The sequence below is a fragment of the Asterias rubens genome, chromosome 10 (assembly GCF_902459465.1).
Source record: "Asterias rubens chromosome 10, eAstRub1.3, whole genome shotgun sequence".
Classification (NCBI taxonomy): Eukaryota; Metazoa; Echinodermata; class Asteroidea; order Forcipulatida; family Asteriidae; genus Asterias; species Asterias rubens.
Genome location: NC_047071.1, coordinates 8,853,967 through 8,874,053, shown reverse-complemented (window position 1 = coordinate 8,874,053; position 20,087 = coordinate 8,853,967). Strand labels below are relative to the sequence as shown.

General features: G+C 38.5%; 2 protein-coding genes across 2 annotated transcripts; both read right to left on the bottom strand.

The window, feature by feature from the left end:
• Nucleotides 1-466: 466 nt before the first annotated feature.
• On the bottom strand, nt 467-3,081 carry LOC117295631. Its single transcript, XM_033778336.1, has 2 exons — nt 2,833-3,081; nt 467-1,886 (listed from the first exon to the last, which is right to left on the bottom strand). Exon 2 carries the CDS (start codon nt 1,703-1,705, stop codon nt 467-469), a length of 1,239 nt encoding a protein of 412 aa, XP_033634227.1. The 5' UTR covers nt 1,706-1,886; nt 2,833-3,081.
• Nucleotides 3,082-4,842: 1,761 nt separating this feature from the next.
• On the bottom strand, nt 4,843-10,011 carry LOC117296022. Its single transcript, XM_033778864.1, has 4 exons — nt 9,695-10,011; nt 8,517-8,707; nt 7,035-7,157; nt 4,843-6,293 (listed from the first exon to the last, which is right to left on the bottom strand). The coding sequence occupies exons 1-4, from the start codon at nt 9,877-9,879 to the stop codon at nt 5,713-5,715; spliced, it is 1,080 nt and encodes a 359-aa protein (XP_033634755.1). The 5' UTR covers nt 9,880-10,011; the 3' UTR covers nt 4,843-5,712.
• Between the last annotated feature and the right edge of the window lie 10,076 nt (nt 10,012-20,087).

The following is a 20,087-nucleotide window of genomic DNA, read 5'->3' as shown; positions in this document are numbered from 1 at the left end:
TCTTTCGAAATTCTCTCTATGACATTGTAACCAATGATCGGTTCAGCTAGAGCATCTGATGTAACTAGCATTGGTACCAGCAAGGATATTGCCTCTCCTCTTCTGCTCAGCGAAAAGTGCGCTTCGATCCAGCCGTCAAAGGGGATTGGGGTCGAGTTTGCAGCTCTTACATCTAATGCAGTTTCGTCTAGCAACTGCTGAATAGGACGAAGAGAGACATCCGGAAGGTTTTGATGAATCCACGAGCGAGGGAGAAGAGAAATCTGGGACCCTGTGTCCCATAGAGCCTCTGTCGACTTCCCATTTATACAGCATTGCACCATACATCTGTTTCCGATGAGACGGCTTACCTTATGGCGTTGCTGTGGGGTCAGGTGCGCACATATCTGTGCAGATACACGTTCTCCATCTGTCTTCTTCCTGCTCGGGGTTTCCTTCTGTTGCTGGGACGGTGTTCTTTGTGTGGTTACTGCTTGTCCCTTGGCAGTAACCCGCTGTCGTTTCCCGAAGTGCACTGGCGAATGAGGTGATCAGGTGATCCGCATCTGAAGCAGTGGCGGCAATGGTCACCTACTCCTTGCTCTATACACCGTTGACAACCCCATCTCCGGGCGGGGCCTCGAGGGCGAGGGTTTCTCTGAGTCTGGTCAGCAGATATGTTGCCTCTAGTCTGTAGGGCACAGACAAGAGCAGCGACCTGTGTCTTCAGCTCTCGTACGTCCTCAGCAAGGGGGTTGGGTTTTGGGAAGCTCGGGGTGGGCGTTTTTGGGGCCTCTGATTCGGATTCACTACTATTTGCAAGGCTGCTTACTGTGACGTGCTTTGATGAATGGAGTTTTTGCTGCCGCTCTGTCTCGTGACTGGCTGCTATGTTAAGCTTTTCTAACAGCTCCTCATCCACGACTGTGGGGTCTTGAAGATAAGGGCGCATGTCGATGCGAACTATTTCACTACGGAACCCTGTTTGCAGTGAGTGGAGGAACATCGCCCTTACCTGTGCTGCTTCGTACTTTGGGCCTGCCGTCACCTCCTTCGAAACAAATAGAACTTTCTGCTGCAGGTCCATGGTTCGGATTAAGAATTCCTGGGGGGTCTCCTTCACTTCCTGGCGTGCTCTGGAAAGCTGATAGTACAGCTCTGTAGCATCGCTCTCTCGATAGTGTGATCTCAGGACACGTCGGACATCTACGAGTGTAAGCGTCGGTTTTCCTTCGAGGTAGCTCCTCAGGCGTGATGCTGGATTAATCGCACGAATCACTCCTTCTACCACCTCTCTCTCCTTGTAGCCTTTAGCTAAACCGGCCTCAATCTGGTGCATCAGAGACAAAAAGGTAATTTTGTCCTTCTGACCCACATCTCCGATCTGTCCAAAGATCTTATATTCTCGCCGAAAGATTGGTCCAGTTGTCACCGCTGCTGTGGTCGTTGATGCACTCTGCTGGCTGTTGGAGGGCATCTCTGTAGGATCAGGGCTAGGGGTTGCTTTCAGAGTTTTCACCATCTGCTGCAAAACTGAAAAGCCTTCATCTTCACTCTTTTCAACTTCATCACTACAGAGATACCTCCGGACTTGGCGGAGGAGGGCATGGGTGGTCTTGCCCTCACCCTCGATTTCGGCCAAAGCACATACCTGTAGCAGGTCCTCTCTCGTTGCCGATTGCAGCAGGGCGTGGACTATGCTGTGGATTTCATCAAGGGTGGTCATCTCGAACCTGGGAAGGACAACTGGCTAACAAGGGAGTGTCGTGTTTCTCTTCATCTGCAGTTCGTGGTCCCAGAACAGGCGCACACCATTTAGTTTGGCTTGTTGCTTTTACCAAATGCACCTGTCCTGGCAAGATCGCCAAATGTAGACCCCGGGCCCAGGCGAAGGGGGCGGGAGGGTTCTGAAAATAAGGATGAAACAGCCAGTTATGGAGTGATCATAATTTTATTGTGTCTCCTCACTCACAGTCATCCAGAATATAACTTATAACTACATTATAACAACTTAAACCCAATACAAAAGCTATCTACAACTTAAAACTCTAATCTACAAGACAGTTTGGGGAAACACCTTTATGTAAGTCAAAACAACTTGACTCCACTTGTTGTGATAAACAATCATTCACACAAGCTCTGCAGCACATATCATGTAAACACTCTCAGTTTTGCTACTGTTGGTCATAAACCGACACAAAGAAAAACATAAGGTGGTTTGACTAAAGAAAAACAAAGAATTGGATAGATTAAGAAAAACATAAGAAAACCCACTTGTCCTTGGCCAGCCTGTTCCTATGGAAACCTCTCTGGCCTACCCTGACCATAGCCTTAGGGCATAGCACTGATTACCAAACCATCTGTTGTGGTGCCACTCAGACTATATCTAGCCCTTGTCCAGCCTGTGCATTACCCAATGCGGGTGGACTCAAAGTGTGCCCTAGCTATACCCATACATGTATGTGGCTATAGTCAATGGATACTACCAAAGTGTATTTATCTACAAAACTTATCATGACTTTTCCTCACCAATTGGAAGTAAATGGAAAAGTCAATGAACACAAATTTAGCCTAAATCAATCATCTATGGGGTTTCACATACCCAAATCAATTAATCAAAATATCAATAGGGAACAAAACATTAACTTTAGAAAACTATTACTCAATGGAACTTTCTAGACCACCTTTTTAGCAAAACCTATAGGGCTTAAAACAATGGACCTAAAGTGAAAGTCTTGGAACAAATTTGAATAGACATATCTCTTTTACTATTAGATTAAAATGACTTAAATGATGCTAAACTGAGCTATGTACTGTGAACTTTTAATTAAAGTATAATAGAAATCCACATACCTGAAAATAAGGATGAAACAGCCAGTTATGGAGTGATCATAATTTTATTGTGTCTCCTCACTCACAGTCATCCAGAATATGACTGGCTGTGGGCCACACACAAAACCACATCACTCCCCTACCTGCTGTTCCTCACTGGGGGGTCCAGCATTAGGCTGTTGATAAACTGGTGGGTTAGTGTGAAGGCTCTTAAATTTTTAGGGGGGTGAAAATAAACTACTTATATTTTTATCTTACAAGGGGGCGGTCCCTACAACTATTCCAACACAGAGTCAGAACTCAGTGCTGAGATTTGAACCTGTAGTAGTTGATACACGAACAAAAATGTACTCTCGTCGCTCGAGTCTCGTCGCTCGAGACAAGTCTGGCTGGGTTGATACATTTCATTACCACAACGATGGAAGTGGCTGCACAGAAGCATACCATCATGACTATAATGCAGCTTTTCATAAAAGGCACTTGACACTATTGGTAATTACTCAAAATAATTGTTAGCCTATAATCTTAGTCGGTCACGAGCGATGGAGAGCTGTCGATAGTATAAAAGATTGTGAGAAACAGCTCCCTCTGAAGTAACGTAGTTTTTGAGAAATAAGTAAATTATCATTACATTTTTTTAATTGATTTCGAGACCCTACGCGCCCGGTCTCGAAATCAAGCATATGAAAGCACACAACTTCGTGTGACGACAAGGGTAGTTTTTCTTTCATTATAGTTTTGCGATTTCGACGACCAAATGAGTTCAAATTTCCACAGGTTTGTTATTTTGTGCATAATATTTTGAGATACACAAAGTGAGAAGGCTGGTGTTTGACAATTACCAAAGGTATAGTGCCTTTAAGGACAGCATTAATTTTACACACGATCGTTCTTATATGACCTCGATTGTGGAATCAATAAGCTAAAAATAAGTGGACGTTTATAATAGTCAACGGCGATACGCAATATTTATTTTCAAGTGGTGAAATCAGTTTATTACGTGGTAAGAACTTTAGCATCTTTGGATGGAATATTGCATTTTTGCGAAACAAGTTTCATTTCGAAGTACTGAGGATATGGAAATTAAAGGCTTTAAATACCTCGTGTATATCGTAGGAGGTCCCGTTTTCGAGGTGTCCCTAAAATCGTGGCAAATCTTTTACCTCTCTGTGCGCGATGTAAACAGTCCCTAGATACAAATTGTGTGGTTTTATTTGCCAAGCAAAGAGTCTCCTCTCTCTTGACAAAACTTAGAAACACATAAGGCTCCACTGGCTATTTGCACTTGTAAATGCAAACAGTTTGGTATTTTAGGCATTTCTACAAGGTACAAAAAATATGTCATAATGTTGAGGCCATATAAAAATATTGGCCACCGAAAAAGTTTCATCAAACACTATTTCAATTCACACTTCATGATGATCAAATCATGTGACTGAAAAAAATTTTATTTGGACATTTATATTTTGCTGGGCATTCTGGAAAAAAATACAGAGGCTTATCATTTTTAAATATTTTTGGAGATTTTTATTTTTTAACCCTCATATCAATATTATTATTAATATGAAAATTTAAACATCAGCTTGTTGATTCAATTATCACTGTTTATTTATACGCTTTATTAACACTGACACGCGTCCATTGTGTACGCTAGCGTTCTGTTTCACGGGACGAACTGCGACCATTCTTCACAGACAACCTTTCCACGTGGTCAGGGTTGTTTGTGTACATGTAAAACTGAGATAATCAAATTAGAATAACCTATATTATTCAGTATATACACTAAATATTGACTGCTTACTATTCGGAGCACAGTTAACGTTATAGGCCCTCGGTGATGTCAAAACCATGGTTATGCCCTCAGCTTCACTTCGGGCATAGTCATGGTTTTGACATCACCTTGGGCCTATAACTTTAACTGTGCCCCTCATAACAGTCAATATTCTTTAGAATATCTTTGTTGTTATCCACAAATTTGAATAAGAAAGGCTACTGCGGTAACGCTTCTAAGAGTGTGTTTGTTTTCTTGGGGGGGGGGGGGGGTACTCTTCCTGCATGGACATTATTCACTCGGATCTCAAAAACGAGACCACCTTTTGAAAGCAAATTTTCACGGGTTAGTTTGATTGTATATACATTTAAATATGATTAAAATATTCGAAGGGATCAAAAACCCTATTCGTCCTTTAAGCAAACCTTTGCTGTGCTTATACTGTTGTGCATTAAGCAGCTCGGCCCATCCATGGTAAAGGTACAAAGCCAGGTTCATACTTCCTGCGAAGGCTTCGTGCGAAGCGAATTTCACTGCGTCACATATAGGGAAAAGGGAGCGCGTACCAATTGTTGCGTCACCAAATTTCGCTTTGCATTCTCAGGAAGTATGAACCGGGCTTGGTTTCTCCAATGAGCTTTATATAGCCCTATGGGTTTCTCACATTACGATCATTTCTTGGTAACATTTAGGGTGATATTCTTTTTCTATTTCAAAGTTTAACCTGTCCAATCTTGGCCTCTTTTTACACTTTCATCCCATTTTATGGAAAAATAGCTCCTCTCCGACAGGTACTTGTTTTTCTCAAAATGTCATTTTTCGAGTTGGGCTGTTCTGCCGTGGAAGGACCGACTGTACAACCGTCGCCTGTGTCAACCGTTGTCATTGATGTCATCGACGTTGACTTGCTACACAGAAATGGCTACTTGGTCAATTATAATACCCCAAAAATTAACTCAAAACTTTTTTTCTTTTTTTTACGGCAAGCTAAGCTCCTAGACTAGCTTAGAACTTCCCCCTTCCTCTTAGAACTTCCCCCTTCCTCCCTCTTGTTAAAGCTTAACCAAACATTGAGAAAGAAAATATTTACAAAGCAGTTATAAGCCATTGTTGTCTGTCATGTTGCAGTTTCAGGCGTTGGTGGCTTTTTGGCACATGAAGTGTAAACCGGATTCGGACGGTACATCGGTCATGGAAATGACTTGAAACTCGGCTTCCTCGAGTGCCACACGAACATTCTCCCTGCCCCACATGGACCCAAGTCCCGCCCCACCTTCGTGGTAGAGTGATGTCGGCATACAGTTCATCAAACTATACATGTAGTCGACGACCACGCTGTCGCGATCTGGCACCGCCAGATTATCTTTGAGTTTGCCGTGTGCCGTGGTCTCTACCACAGAGAGGGTGCCCCCTGGTTTGAGTACCCGGTACATATCCTGAAGAGCCTTTGCAGTGTAGGCCAGGTCGTGAAGAACGAAGTTCATGAAGAGATAGTCGAACTTGTCCGTCCAGTCAGGCGGCATGAGCGAGATATCGGCATGGACGAACTCGACATTGGAGAGACCCATCGCGGATGCTGTGTCTCGAGCTGTGGCGAGCGCCGGCTGGGATAGGTCCAAGCCGTGAAAGTGACTCTTGGGGAACTCCTTGGCCATGGTGGTCGTGGACACACCTTCGCAGCACCCGATGTCCAACACCACAATTCCATTCTCTGCGATTGTAAAGAAGAAATATGGGTTCATAAAGACAATACACGCCGTATCATTCTCAACTGGCTCTGACATGATACGACTTTAAGGAAGTCAGTTTGGCGTGGTGGTGTCCTGCCTCGACTTCCACCTCTATGACCCCGGTTCGAATCCCACCAGAGGCCCAGACGTGGAATGTGTTTTTCAGTCTCTACCTGACTTCGTTTGTTCTCGCTGTAATAAATCTTTGAGTATTCCTGCTTACATCTAAAACTAAAATGTCTGTATTGTCATCTTACCTTGTCCATATATGCTAAAGAGGCTTCAACAAGAATTTTCATAGAAATAAATACAGATCCATCACTCAAATTATTCCAGTTGCCCACCCCCTCCTACTCACGATCGTATGCATGACTGGTGCCCTTTTCAAAACCAAAGGCTTCGGCTTTGGATTCGGCTTCAGGCTCCTCGTCTGAAGCCCCGAGTAAGTATACGCAAAGCACGCACAAATTGTGCGGGCAAAGCTAGCCTAAGATGAATCAAGGGCTGAAGCCGTGGTTTCGAAAAGGGCCTATGTCCCCATAGTCAATCCATTCGCCACTCAGATTGTGCATTAGGTTCATCTGGATATTTTCAGCCCAAGTTACCCCTATTTGTTTTAAAAACTGTTTGAAGCTATACATTTTGTCATTGTGAAAAATGTGCTAATTTGTTTTAATCCGATGAACTGATAATGCTTGTTGTGTCATCAGCACCATACTTACGTAGCTGTTGGTGCAGATGGGGCATGGATGGAATAAACTCTTGAATAAGATGGTCCTGGAAGAATACTCCCTGTGTCATAGCCATCAGCTCATCAAACTTGGGATACTTCCCATAAGCAACTCCTGTAGGGACAATGTAGACAGATACACAAGAATAACGACAGAAAAATATTATTACTTTGATAGTCAAAATAAATCTCCCCTCTTAATTTTGTTATACAAAAATAATAAGACGGACAAGAGAAACAGAAGAAAAGTAATAAAAGTAACAGTCAGATTAAAAATGTCCTACCCGATACTTATTAAAGTCTGTTAAAACACATGTAAGATTGGAAAATAAATTACACTGGGACTATAATTGGGTGGACAACACAAACAATAGCCAAATGACGGGTGTCTGAGATAGAACTCTCACAGCTTTTTACATTAAAGGTACAATTATTTGTTGACTCTTGAACTTAAAAGGCAGTGGACACTCACTTGTAATTACTCAAAATAATTACTAGCATAAAACCTTACTTGGTAACGAGTAATGGGGAGCTGTTGATAGTATAACACATTGTGAGAAACGGCTCCCTCTGAAGTAACGTATAATTTTCGAGAAAGAAGTAATTTTCCACGAATTTGATTTCGATACATCAGAATTAGATTTTGAGGTCTCGAAGTCAAGTATCTTAAAGCACACAACTTCGTTTGACTAGGGTGGTTTTCCATTCATTATTATCTCGCAACTTCGACGACCAGTTGAGCTCAACCTGGAATAATTTGACGGCCTACAACAAATTTATAACAATAGCAATACTTAGTGGGTACCTATCCACCCTGCTGGGTGTTCAAGGCGCAGTAAAGAAAAGAAAAAACACAACAAAATTAGTACTTACATAACCTTTGAATGAGATAAATTTTGAAAAGAGATTTGAATGTTGTGGTACAAAGACAAGATCTAAGATTAAGTTGTAGAGAGTTCCAGATGTGTGGCGCAGCTGAAAAAAAAGACCTGTCACCCCATGAGTGTTGAGACTTGGGTTCAATGAGGAGAAGCATGGAACTTGACGCTTTGTTTTCTCCTCAGCTAGTGGGGTGCACCCTTAAAGCCATTATACACTTTCGGCACAGAAACAAAAAAAAAGTTCACAGATTTACAAACAAGTTACAGGGTTTACAGAAGGTAATGGTGAAAGACTTCTCTTGAAATATAATTCCATGAAATGCTTTACTTTTTGAGAAAACATTAAAACAATTATCAATTCTCGTAGTCGAGAATTACGGATTTATTTTAAACACATGTCATGACACGGCGAAACGTGCGGAAACAAGGGTGGGGTTTCCCGTTATTTTCTCCCGACTCCGATGACCGATTGAGCCTACATTTTCACAGGTTTGTCATTTTATATATCAGTTGTGATATAATAAGTGTGGGCCTCTGGACAATACTTTTACCGAAAGTGTCCAATGGCTTCAAACAAAAAGCATTGTTTTCACCTCTAGGTCCATCCTTTCTGAAGCAGTCGGCAACTTGGAAGAATCCTCCTTGCAGTACGGGTGCAGTCATAGCAAGAGCTTTCAAATCCATAATATTTGATCGGTGGGACGGCAGCCAAAACGTCCCCTCTGTGGGGTCAAAGTTGACGATGTTCGCAGCGGCCATACACCCCAACCATTCCCTTACATATCTGAAAAAAAAATTAAAAAAAATAAAATAAGAATCCGTGACATTACTACTTAAAAATAAAATCTGACTTGTATTTGATGTGGAATATTTTGGTAATATATTAAAAGCACTTGACACTATTGGTAGTTGTCAACAAAGACCAATCTTCTCACTTGGTGTATTTCAACATATTTGGTGTGCATAAAATAACAAACCTGTGAAAAGTTGAGCTCAATTGGTCATCGAAGTTGCGAGATAATAATGAAAGAAAAAAACACCTTGTCACACGAAGTTGTGTGCTTTCAGATGCTTGATTTCGAGACTTCCAAAATCTAACTCTGAGGTCTCGAAATCAATTAATTTAGGGAAAACTACTTCTTTCTCGAAAACTACGTTATTTCAGAGGGAACCGGTTTTCTGCCGAATGCCCACTGCTTTTAAAGCAATGTGGATTTTAAACGCCTTGATCACAATAAAGGTGCAAGGGAACCCGGGTTTGCATCTCAAACCAAAATGAAACACAAACCTAAAACCATTAAGTATTTTGCTTGTTCCGATACTTCACACCGATTTTAGACGCAAATGTAGATTTAACTTTAAACTAATTGTTTTTTTACAGATTTTAAAACAACAAATTTTCAGTCAAGGGGAAACTGTTAAGGATTAGTAGTAAGTTAAGTTGCAAAACACGACATTGACCCGTCTTTCAGTTTTTGTGTAATGTGCGGCTTGAAACAACATAATGTGTCAAAATTCGTTCGCAGGATTTTTGTTTAAGGGACCACCTGAAAATGTTAGTTTTCAGATACATGGAAGGATATTCTGTTTGACTATAGCCTCAAGTTTTTAATATCTCCTTGGATACTACAGTCGTCCTAGGTTAGGACTATAGTGCTAAACTCTTTGTGAAATCAACCCCTCACTGAGTTGACAATTATTGGGCTATAAATCAGCATTACGCCAACAAAATTAAATATAACAATCTACGACTCCTGACCTTCAAGCTCACCTTTCTTTCATGTTAGCCAAGTCCGCAATCTCCTGGCTGGTTTTCTTGCTCTCTCCCATTGCGATCATCATCTCAAACAGTCCCGTCTCCATTCCTATGGCTACACCCATACCTGCTATACCACCAACAAGCTGCTGGGTAACGCGGGTTGAAAAATCAGACGCAGACTCATCTGTGGTAGCCATTATTGCGTACCCCTTGCACCGATTTGAGCAAATTTATATAGACAGTATTTGATTTGTGTGCGTCCGAATGGCTGTATATGCACAGAGAGTGTGAAGGTCTCGCAGCCTAAACTGCATAGTTCAACTACATAGCATCGTTATAATAATGTTATGAAAACAAGGTCATGAACAATGAACCCTGCAGCCTGCTTGGTTGCAACGTCTAGGTACGTTGTTAGCACATGCTACGTGGCATTTATTTTCTTCGATGTGCCTAAAGTTCATGTTCAGCAGACAGTGGTTGCTGTGTGGCAGGTGCTTGGTACATGGGGCTTGGTTGGAAATTGAATTACGGGTATAAGTTTACAAGGTAGATGACTAAATGTTTAGCTCATCTCCCATAAAACACCAGTGAATTTGGTGAAAAAAAAAACAGTTTGACAACATATTTTTCATTTTTATTCTTTCCATTTTGATTCAGTCATGAATTTGTTTTTATACGCTTTGCCTATAAGCATAAGCGGAAATGAAAATTTCAAACAATAAATAGTCAATATCTTTAAAAGCTGATATACAAATTGAAACAAATTAATTGTGCAGAAAGTTAGTTAGAGTAAAGACCAGGCATTCAGGGGACTCGAAGTCTGATCGAAACCAGCGTGGTGATCACCCATTAGAACCCTTAAGGGATGGCTAGTCCCGGCCCTCCTTTAGTTTTCTTGCATTTTTGTCAAATTGGGCAAAAATTTGATAAAAACCGAAGCGAAAAACGTCGCATTTTTGTCAAAATTGGGCTAAGATATGAAGAAATCCCAAGGGGTAAGCCTTGCAGTTGGGTCAAAATTGGGCTAAGATTTGAAAAAATCTCAAGTGGAAAACGTCTCCTTTTTGTAAAAATTAGGCTAAAATCTGATAAAATCCAAGGCGGTAAAACTCGCAATTTGGTCAAAATTGGGTCAATATTCGATGAAATCCTTGCATTTTTGTCAAGATTAGGCTCAATCTTAATAAAATCCCAAAGGGGTAAACTTTGCAATTTTGACAAATTTTGGGCTTAAATTTGAAAAAAAATCCCAAGGGGTAAGATTTGCATTTTTTTCAAAATAGGGCTTAAATTTTAAGAAAAACAAATCTGATAAAAGACTGAGGGGTAAAAAAGCCTTGCAATTTTGTCGAAATTGGGCTAAAATTTGATAAATTTTTGAAAATGGACAAAATAATGCGATAGACTCCTTAGGGTAAGCATTGCATTTTATGATGAAATTGGGCTGGAATCGGATAAGATCCCCTTGCAATTTTTGTAACAAAAAAATTAATAAAAATATTTTATAAACAAAGGGGAATAGGGAGTAAGTCTTGCAAGTTTTCAGCATCACTTTTCTCTCTCTCCGTTTGCTTACAATTCAGTGACATGAAAGCCCTTGATATTAAGAAGACAGTTGCTCAGTAACGGGTGCTTGGGACATGGGGCTTGGTTGGACATTCAATTTGTGTTCTTCATCTTTAAGGCATACGGATATAAGTTTACAAGGTAGATGACTCAGAGAAAGAATGTTTAGCTTCTCGCACTCCATTAAGCCTCCCCTCAAACCCCAGGTGACTTGGTGAAGAAGTACTTCGCCGACATTTAAAAAAACAATATTTCCATTTGTTTTCAGCTGTGAAATGTTTATATCCGCTTTGCCTAAAAATAGGCGGAAATGAAACAATAACACAATAAATAATCAATATCTTAAGAAAAATAGTTTTAGGTTAAAACAAATTTGTGCAGAAAGTTAATTAGAGTGAAGACCAGGCATTCCGGGGACTCGAAGTCTGGTCGAAACCGTCATTCAGCTCCTATATAATAGACAGGCTCTTTTGTAATTGACTAACGCTTTAGACAAAAACACAATACCTGTGATTTTCTCCCCAGTTTTCCGGATGATCACTTGATGAAACCATGAAAAAGATAAACCTTAAACGAACATTACGGTTTCGGGGAGAGCGCTGTTCACTCGTCTTAAATTCTGACGAATAAAGTCAGAACCACTCTTATGCATAACAACCCATTATCTCTCATTTGTGCTAAGAGAACCAGTAGCCTTTGCTGTAAGAGGTGGGCTTAGGATGCTACTGACCCGGGTTCGAATCCCACTACTGCCGATCTTTTTCTTTTACTAAGCAGTCATAACAATGCATTATTTAAGTAGTGTTTAAAATCACCTCCTAACACCAACGGGCACTGTGGCGACACAGTGCACTGGATCGTTCGCTTGCGTGCGTTCCAGAGCTGGGAGACCCGGTTCGAATCCCGCCCCGTACCAAAGGGACATGACTTTTACTGCTAGCACCAGTAAGTGATTGGGGTCCGTCATGTCTCTCCCCAAATTAGGGTAGGATGATTATTCCGGGTCGGAAAGTAAAGGAGGGGCCGGGACTAGCCATCCCTTAAGGGTTCTAATGGGTGATCACCACGCTGGTTTCGATCAGACTTTGAGTCCCCTGAATGCCTGGTCTTCACTCTAACTAACTTTCTGGACAAATTTGTTTTAATTTAAAACTATTTTTAAGATATTGACTATTTATTGTGTTAATATTTCATTTCCGCCTATTTTTAGGCAAAGCCAATATAAACATTTCACAGCTGAAACAAATGGACAGATTTTTTTTTAAGTGTCGGCGAATTGTTTCTTTACCAATTCGGCTGGTATTTGAGGGGAGTCTTAATGGAGTGCGAGGAGTTGAACATTGTTTCTCTGATTAAATTGAGTTTCCAAACAAGCCCCACCCAAGCACCTGCAACTCAGCAACTGTCTTCTAAGTATCAATGGTTTTTATGCCACTGAAAGTTAGGCAAATCGGAGAGAGAGAAAAAATGATGCTGAAAACTTGCAACACTTACCCCGTATTCCCCTTTATTTGTAAAATCTTAGCCATTTAATTAATTTTATTGTTACAAAAAGTTGCAAGGGGATTTTATCCGATCAATTAAATTTTAGCTCAATTTCGACAAAGATGCAGGGTTTACTCCTTGGGATTTTATCAAATTTTAGCCCAATTTCGACAAAGATGCAAGGTTTGCCCCTGGGGATTTTATCAAAATTAATCAATCATGTTAGCACAATTTCGACAAAAATGCAAGGTTTGGCCCTTGGGATTTTATCAAATTTTAGCCAAATTTCGACAAAAATGCAAAGTTTGCTCCTTGGGATTTTATCAAAATTAATCAATCATGTTAGCACAATTTCGACAAAAATGCAAGGTTTGGCCCTTGGGATTTTATCAAATTTTAGCCCAATTTCGACAAAGATGCAAGGTTTACCCCTTGGGATTTTATCAATAATGTTAGACAAATTTTTATTTTATCAAATTTTAGCCCAATTTCTTTAAAGATGCAAGGTTTACCCCCTTCGGATTTTATAAATTTTTTGCCCAATTTCGACAAAGATGCAAGGTTGTTTTTTTTTTTTTTTACAAAAAGCTGCAATGGGATTTTATCCGATTAATGAAATATTAGCCCAACTTCACAAAATTGCAAGGTTTACCCATTGGGATTTAATCAAATTTTATCAAAATTTCGACAAAGATGCAAGGTTTACCCATTGTTATTTTATCAAATTTTAGAACAATTTCGACAAAGATGCAAAATTTACCCAAAGTTTATCACACAAATTTGATAAAATCCCAAGGGGTAAACTTTGCATTTTTGTCGAAATTGGGCTAAATATTTATAAAATTCCGAGGGGTAAACCTTGCTTCTTTGTCGACATTGGGCTAATATTTGATTATATCCCAAGGGGTAAACCTTGCATCTTTGTCGAAATTGGGCTTAAATTTGATAAAACCCCCAGGGGGGAAAACCTTGCATCTTTGTCGAAATTGGGCTTAAATTTGATAAAATCCCCAGGGGTAAACCTTGCATCTTTGTCGAAATTGGGCTAAAATTTGATAAAATCCCAAGGGGTAAATCTTGCATTTTTTTTTAAATTGGGCTAAAATTTGATAAAATCCCAAGGGGTAAACCTTGCATCTATGTCGAAATTTTGCTAAAATTTGATAAAATCCCAAGGGGTAAACATTGCATTTTTGTCGAAATTTTGCTAAATTTTTTAAAATCCCAAGGGGTAAACTTTGCATTTTTGTCGAAATTGGGCTAATTTTGATAAAATCCCAAGGGGTAAACCTTGCATCTTTGTCGAAATTGGGCTAAAATTTGATAAAATCCCAAGGGGTAAACCTTGCATCTTTGTCGAAATTGGGATAAAATTTGATAAATTCCCAAGGGGTAAACTTTGCATCTTTGTCGAAGTTGGGCTAAAATTTGATAAAATCTCAAAGGGTAAACCTTGCATCTTTGTCGAAATTGGGCTAATGTTTGATAAAATCCCAAGGGGTGAACCTTGCATCTTTGTCGACATTGGGCTAATATTTGATTATATCCCAAGGGGTAAACCTTGCATATTTGTCGAAATTGGGCTAATGGTTGATAAAGTCTCCACGGGTAAACCTTGCATTTTTGTAGAAATTTTGCTAAAATTGTTTAAAATCCCAAGGTGTAAACTTTGCATTTTTGTCGAAATTGGGCTAAAATTTGATAAAATCTCAAGGGGTAAATCTTGCATTTTTTTTTAAATTGGGCTAAAATTTGATAAAATCCCAAGGGGTAAACATTGCATTTTTGTCGAAATTTTGCTAAAATTTGATACAATCCCAAGGGGTAAACATTGCATTTTTGTCGAAATTTTGCTGAAATTTTTTAAAATCCCAAGGGGTAAACATTGCATTTTTGTCGAAATTGGGCTAAAATTTGATAAAATCTCAAGGGGTAAACCTTGCATCTTTGTCGAAATTGGGCTAAATACTAATAAAATCCCAAGGGGTAAACTTTGCATCTTTGTCGAACTTTGGCTAATATTTGATAAAATCCCAAGGGGTTAACCTTGCATCTTTGTCGAACTTGGGCTAATATTTGATAAAAACCCAAGGGGTAAACCTTGCATCCTTGTCGAAATTGGGATAAATATTAATAAAATCCCAAGGGGTAAACCTTGCATCTTAGTCGAAATTGGGCTAATGTTTGATAAAATCCCAAGGGGTAAACCTTGCATCTTTGTCGAAATTGGGCTAAAATTTGATAAAATCCCAAGGGGTAAACCTGCCATCTTTGTCGACATTGGGCTAATATTTGATTATATCCCAAGGGGTAAACCTTGCATGTTTGTCGAAATTGGGCTAATGGTTGATAAAATCTCCATGGGTAAACCTTGCATTTTTGTAGAAATTTTGCTAAAATTGTTTAAAATCCCAAGGTGTAAACTTTGCATTTTTGTCGAAATTGGGCTAAAATTTGATAAACTCTCAAGGGGTAAATCTTGCATTTTTTTTTAAATTGGGCTAAAATTTGATAAAATCCCAAGGGGTAAACCTTGCATCTATGTCGAAATTTTGCTAAAAATTGATAAAATCCCAAGGGGTAAACATTGCATTTTTGTCGAAATTTTGCTAAAATTTTTTAAAATCCCAAGGGGTAAACTTTGCATTTTTGTCGAAATTGGGCTAATGTTTGATAAAATCCCAAGGGGTAAACCTTGCATCTTTGTCGAAATTGGGCTAAAATTTGATAAAATCCCAAGGGGTAAACCTTGCATCTTTGTCGAAATTGGGATAAAATTTGATAAATTCCCAAGGGGTAAACTTTGCATCTTTGTCGAAGTTGGGCTAAAATTTGATAAAATCTCAAAGGGTAAACCTTGCATCTTTGTCGAAATTGGGCTAATGTTTGATAAAATCCCAAGGGGTGAACCTTGCATCTTTGTCGACATTGGGCTAATATTTGATTATATCCCAAGGGGTAAACCTTGCATATTTGTCGAAATTGGGCTAATGGTTGATAAAATCTCCATGGGTAAACCTTGCATTTTTGTAGAAATTTTGCTAAAATTGTTTAAAATCCCAAGGTGTAAACTTTGCATTTTTGTCGAAATTGGGCTAAAATTTGATAAAATCTCAAGGGGTAAATCTTGCATTTTTTTTTAAATTGGGCTAAAATTTGATAAAATCCCAAGGGGTAAACATTGCATTTTTGTCGAAATTTTGCTAAAATTTGATACAATCCCAAGGGGTAAACATTGCATTTTTGTCGAAATTTTGCTGAAATTTTTTAAAATCCCAAGGGGTAAACTTTGCATTTTTGTCGAAATTGGGCTAAAATTTGATAAAATCTCAAGGGGTAAACCTTGCATCTTTGTCGAAATTGGGCTAAATACTAATAAAATCCCAAGGGGTAAACTTTGCATCTTTGTCGAACTTGGGCTAATATTTGATAAAAACCCAAGGGGTAAACTTTGCATCCTTGTCGAAATTGGGATAAATATTAATAAAATCCCAAGGGGTAAACCTTGCATCTTAGTCGAAATTGGGCTAATGTTTGATAAAATCCCAAGGGGTAAACCTGGCATCTTTGGCGAAATTGGGCTAAAATTTGATAAAATCCCAAGGGGTAAACTTTGCATCTTTATCGAAATTTGGCTTAAATTTGATAAAATCCCAACGGGTAAACCTTGCATCTTTGTCGATATTGGGCGAAAATTTTAATAAAATCCCAAGGGGTAAACCTTGCATCTTTGGCGATATTGGCCGAAAATTTGATAAAATCCCAAGGGGTAAACCCTGCATTTTTGTCGAAATTGGGCTAAAATTGGATAAAATCCCAAGGGGTAAACTTTGCATCTTTGTCGAAGTTGGGCTAAAATTCGATAAAATCTCAAAGGGTAAACCTTGCATCTTTGTCGAAATTTTGCTAAAATTTGATAAAATCCCAAGGGGTAAACCTTGCATTTTTGTCGAAATTGGGCGAACATTTGATAAAATCCCAAGGGGTAAATCTTGCATTTTTTTTTAAATTTGGCTAAAATTTGATAAAATCCCAAGGGGTAAACCTTGCATCTATGTCGAAATTTTGCTAAAATTTTTTAAAATCCCAAGTGGTAAACTTTGCATTTTTGTCGAAATTGGGCTAATATTTGATAAAATCTCAAGGGGTAAACCTTGCATCTATGTCGAAATTTTTCAAAAAATTGATGAAATCCCAAAGGGATAAACTTTGCATTTTTGTCGAAATCTTTCAAAAAATTGATAAAATCCCGAAGGGATAAACTTTGCATTTTTGTCGAAATCTTTCAAAAAATTGATAAAATCCCAAAGGGATAAACTTTGCATTTTTTTTCGAAATTGGGCTAAAATTTGATAAAATCCCAAGGGGTAAACCTTGCATCTTAGTCGAAATTGGGCTAATGTTTGATAAAATCCCAAGGGGTAAACCTTGCATCTTTGTCGAAATTGGGCTAAAATTTGATAAAATCCCAAGGGGTAAACCTGGCATCTTTGGCGAAATTGGGCTAAAATTTGATAAAATCCCAAGGGGTAAACTTTGCATCTTTGTCGAAATTGGGCTTCAATTTGATAAAAGCCCAAGGGGTAAACCTTGCATCCTTGTCGATATTGGGCGAAAATTTGATAAAATCCCAAGGGGTAAACTTTGCATCTTTGTCGACATTGGGCTAAAATTTGATAAAATCTCAAAGGGTAAACCTTGCATATTTGTCGAAATTGGGCTAATGGTTGATAAAATCTCCATGGGTAAACCTTGCATTTTTGTAGAAATTTTGCTAAAATTGTTTAAAATCCCAAGGTGTAAACTTTGCATTTTTGTCGAAATTGGGCTAAAATTTGATAAAATCTCAAGGGGTAAATCTTGCATTTTTTTTTAAATTGGGCTAAAATTTGATAAAATCCCAAGGGGTAAACATTGCATTTTTGTCGAAATTTTGCTAAAATTTGATACAATCCCAAGGGGTAAACATTGCATTTTTGTCGAAATTTTGCTGAAATTTTTTAAAATCCCAAGGGGTAAACTTTGCATTTTTGTCGAAATTGGGCTAAAATTTGATAAAATCTCAAGGGGTAAACCTTGCATCTTTGTCGAAATTGGGCTAAATACTAATAAAATCCCAAGAGGTAAACTTTGCATCTTTGTCGAACTTTGGCTAATATTTGATAAAATCCCAAGGGGTTAACCTTGCATCTTTGTCGAACTTAGGCTAATATTTGATAAAAACCCAAGGGGTAAACCTTGCATCCTTGTCGAAATTGGGATAAATATTAATAAAATCCCAAGGGGTAAACCTTGCATCTTAGTCGAAATTGGGCTAATGTTTGATAAAATCCCAAGGGGTAAACCTTGCATCTTTGTCGAAATTGGGCTAAAATTTGATAAAATCCCAAGGGGTAAACCTGGCATCTTTGTCGAAATTGGGCTAAAATTTGATAAAATCCCAAGGGGTAAACCTTGCATCCTTGTCGATATTGGGCTAATATTTGATAAAATCCCAAGGGGTAAACTTTGCATCTTTATCGAAATTTGGCTTAAATTTGATGAAATCCCAACGGGTAAACCTTGCATCTTTGTCGATATTGGGCGAAAATTTTAATAAAATCCCAAGGGGTAAACCTTGCATCTTTGGCGAACTTGGCCGAAAATTTGATAAAATCCCAAGGGGTAAACCCTGCATTTTTGTCGAAATTGGGCTAAAATTGGATAAAATCCCAAGGGGTAAACTTTGCATCTTTGTCGAAGTTGGGCTAAAATTCGATAAAATCTCAAAGGGTAAACCTTGCATCTTTGTCGAAATTTTGCTAAAATTTGATAAAATCCCAAGGGGTAAACCCTGCATTTTTGTCGAAATTGGGCTAAAATTTGATAAAATCCCAATGGGGAAAACTTTGCAATTTTGTAGAAATTTTGCTAAAATTGTTTAAAATCCCAAGGGGTAAACTTTGCATTTTTGTCGAAATTGGGCTAAAATTTGATAAAATCCCAAGGGGTAAATCTTGCATTTTTTTTTAAATTTGGCTAAAATTTGATAAAATCCCAAGGGGTAAACCTAGCATCTATGTCGAAATTTTGCTAAAATTTTTTAAAATCCCAAGTGGTAAACTTTGCATTTTTGTCGAAATTGGGCTAAAATTTGATAAAATCTCAAGGGGTAAACCTTGCATCTATGTCGAAATTTTTCAAAAAATTGATGAAATCCCAAAGGGATAAACTTTGCATTTTTGTCGAAATCTTTCAAAAAATTGATAAAATCCCAAAGGGATAAACTTTGCATTTTTGTCGAAATCTTTCAAAAAATTGATAAAATCCCAATTGCATTTTTTTTCGAAATTGGGCTAAAATTTGATAAAATCCCAAGGGGTAAACCTTGCATCTTAGTCGAAATTGGGCTAATGTTTGATAAAATCCCAAGGGGTAAACCTTGCATCTTTGTCGAAATTGGGCTAAAATTTGATAAAATCCCAAGGGGTAAACCTGGCATCTTTGGCGAAATTGGGCTAAAATTTGATAAAATCCCAAGGGGTAAACTTTGCATCTTTGTCGAAATTGGGCGTCAATTTGATAAAATCCCAAGGGGTAAACCTTGCATCCTTGTCGATATTGGGCGAAAATTTGATAAAATCCCAAGGGGGAAACTTTGCATCTTTGTCGAAATTGGGCTAAAATTTGATAAAATCTCAAAGGGTAAACCTTGCATTTTTGTCGAAATTGGGCTAAAATTTGATAAAATCCCAAGGGGTAAACCTTGCATCTTTGTCAAAATTTTGCTAAAATTTGATAAAATCCCAAGGGGTAAACCCTGCATTTTTGTCGAAATTGGGCTAAAATTTGATAAAATCCCAAGGGGAAAACTTTGCAATTTTGTAGAAATTTTGCTAAAATTGTTTAAAATCCCAAGGGGTAAACTTTGCATTTTTGTCGAAATTGGGCTAAAATTTGATAAAATCTCAAGGGTTACGTAAGTCTTGCATTTTTGTCGAAATTGGGCTAAAATTTGATAAAACCTCAAGGGGTAAACCTTGCATCTATGTCGAAATTTTTCAAAAAATTGATAAAATCCCAAAGGGATAAACTTTGCATTTTTGTCGAAATCTTTCGAAATTTTGATAAAATCTCAAAGGGATAAACTTTGCATTTTTTTCGAAATTGGGCTAAAATTTGATAAAATCCCAAGGGGTAAACCCTGCATCTTTGTCGAAATTTGGCTGCATTGATAAAATCCCAAGGGGTAAAACTTGCATCTTTGTCGACATAGGGCTAAAATTTGATAAAATCCCAAGGGGTAAACCATGCATCTTTGTCGAAATTTGGCTGCATTTAATTAATCGGATAAAATCCCCTTGCAACTTGTTGT

Excerpts from the sequence above, each read along its gene's own strand:
- LOC117295631 (XM_033778336.1), bottom strand. The coding sequence starts at position 1,705 with ATGACCACCCTTGATGAAATCCACAGCATAGTCCACGCCCTGCTGCAA.
- LOC117296022 (XM_033778864.1), bottom strand. The coding sequence starts at position 9,879 with ATGGCTACCACAGATGAGTCTGCGTCTGATTTTTCAACCCGCGTTACC. Across the intron at positions 7,158-8,516 it reads CAGAAAGGATGGACCTAGAG|GAGTTGCTTATGGGAAGTAT; the intron begins GTGAAAACAATG and ends TTGTCCCTACAG. Across the intron at positions 6,294-7,034 it reads CCATCTGCACCAACAGCTAC|AGAATGGAATTGTGGTGTTG; the intron begins GTAAGTATGGTG and ends TTACAATCGCAG.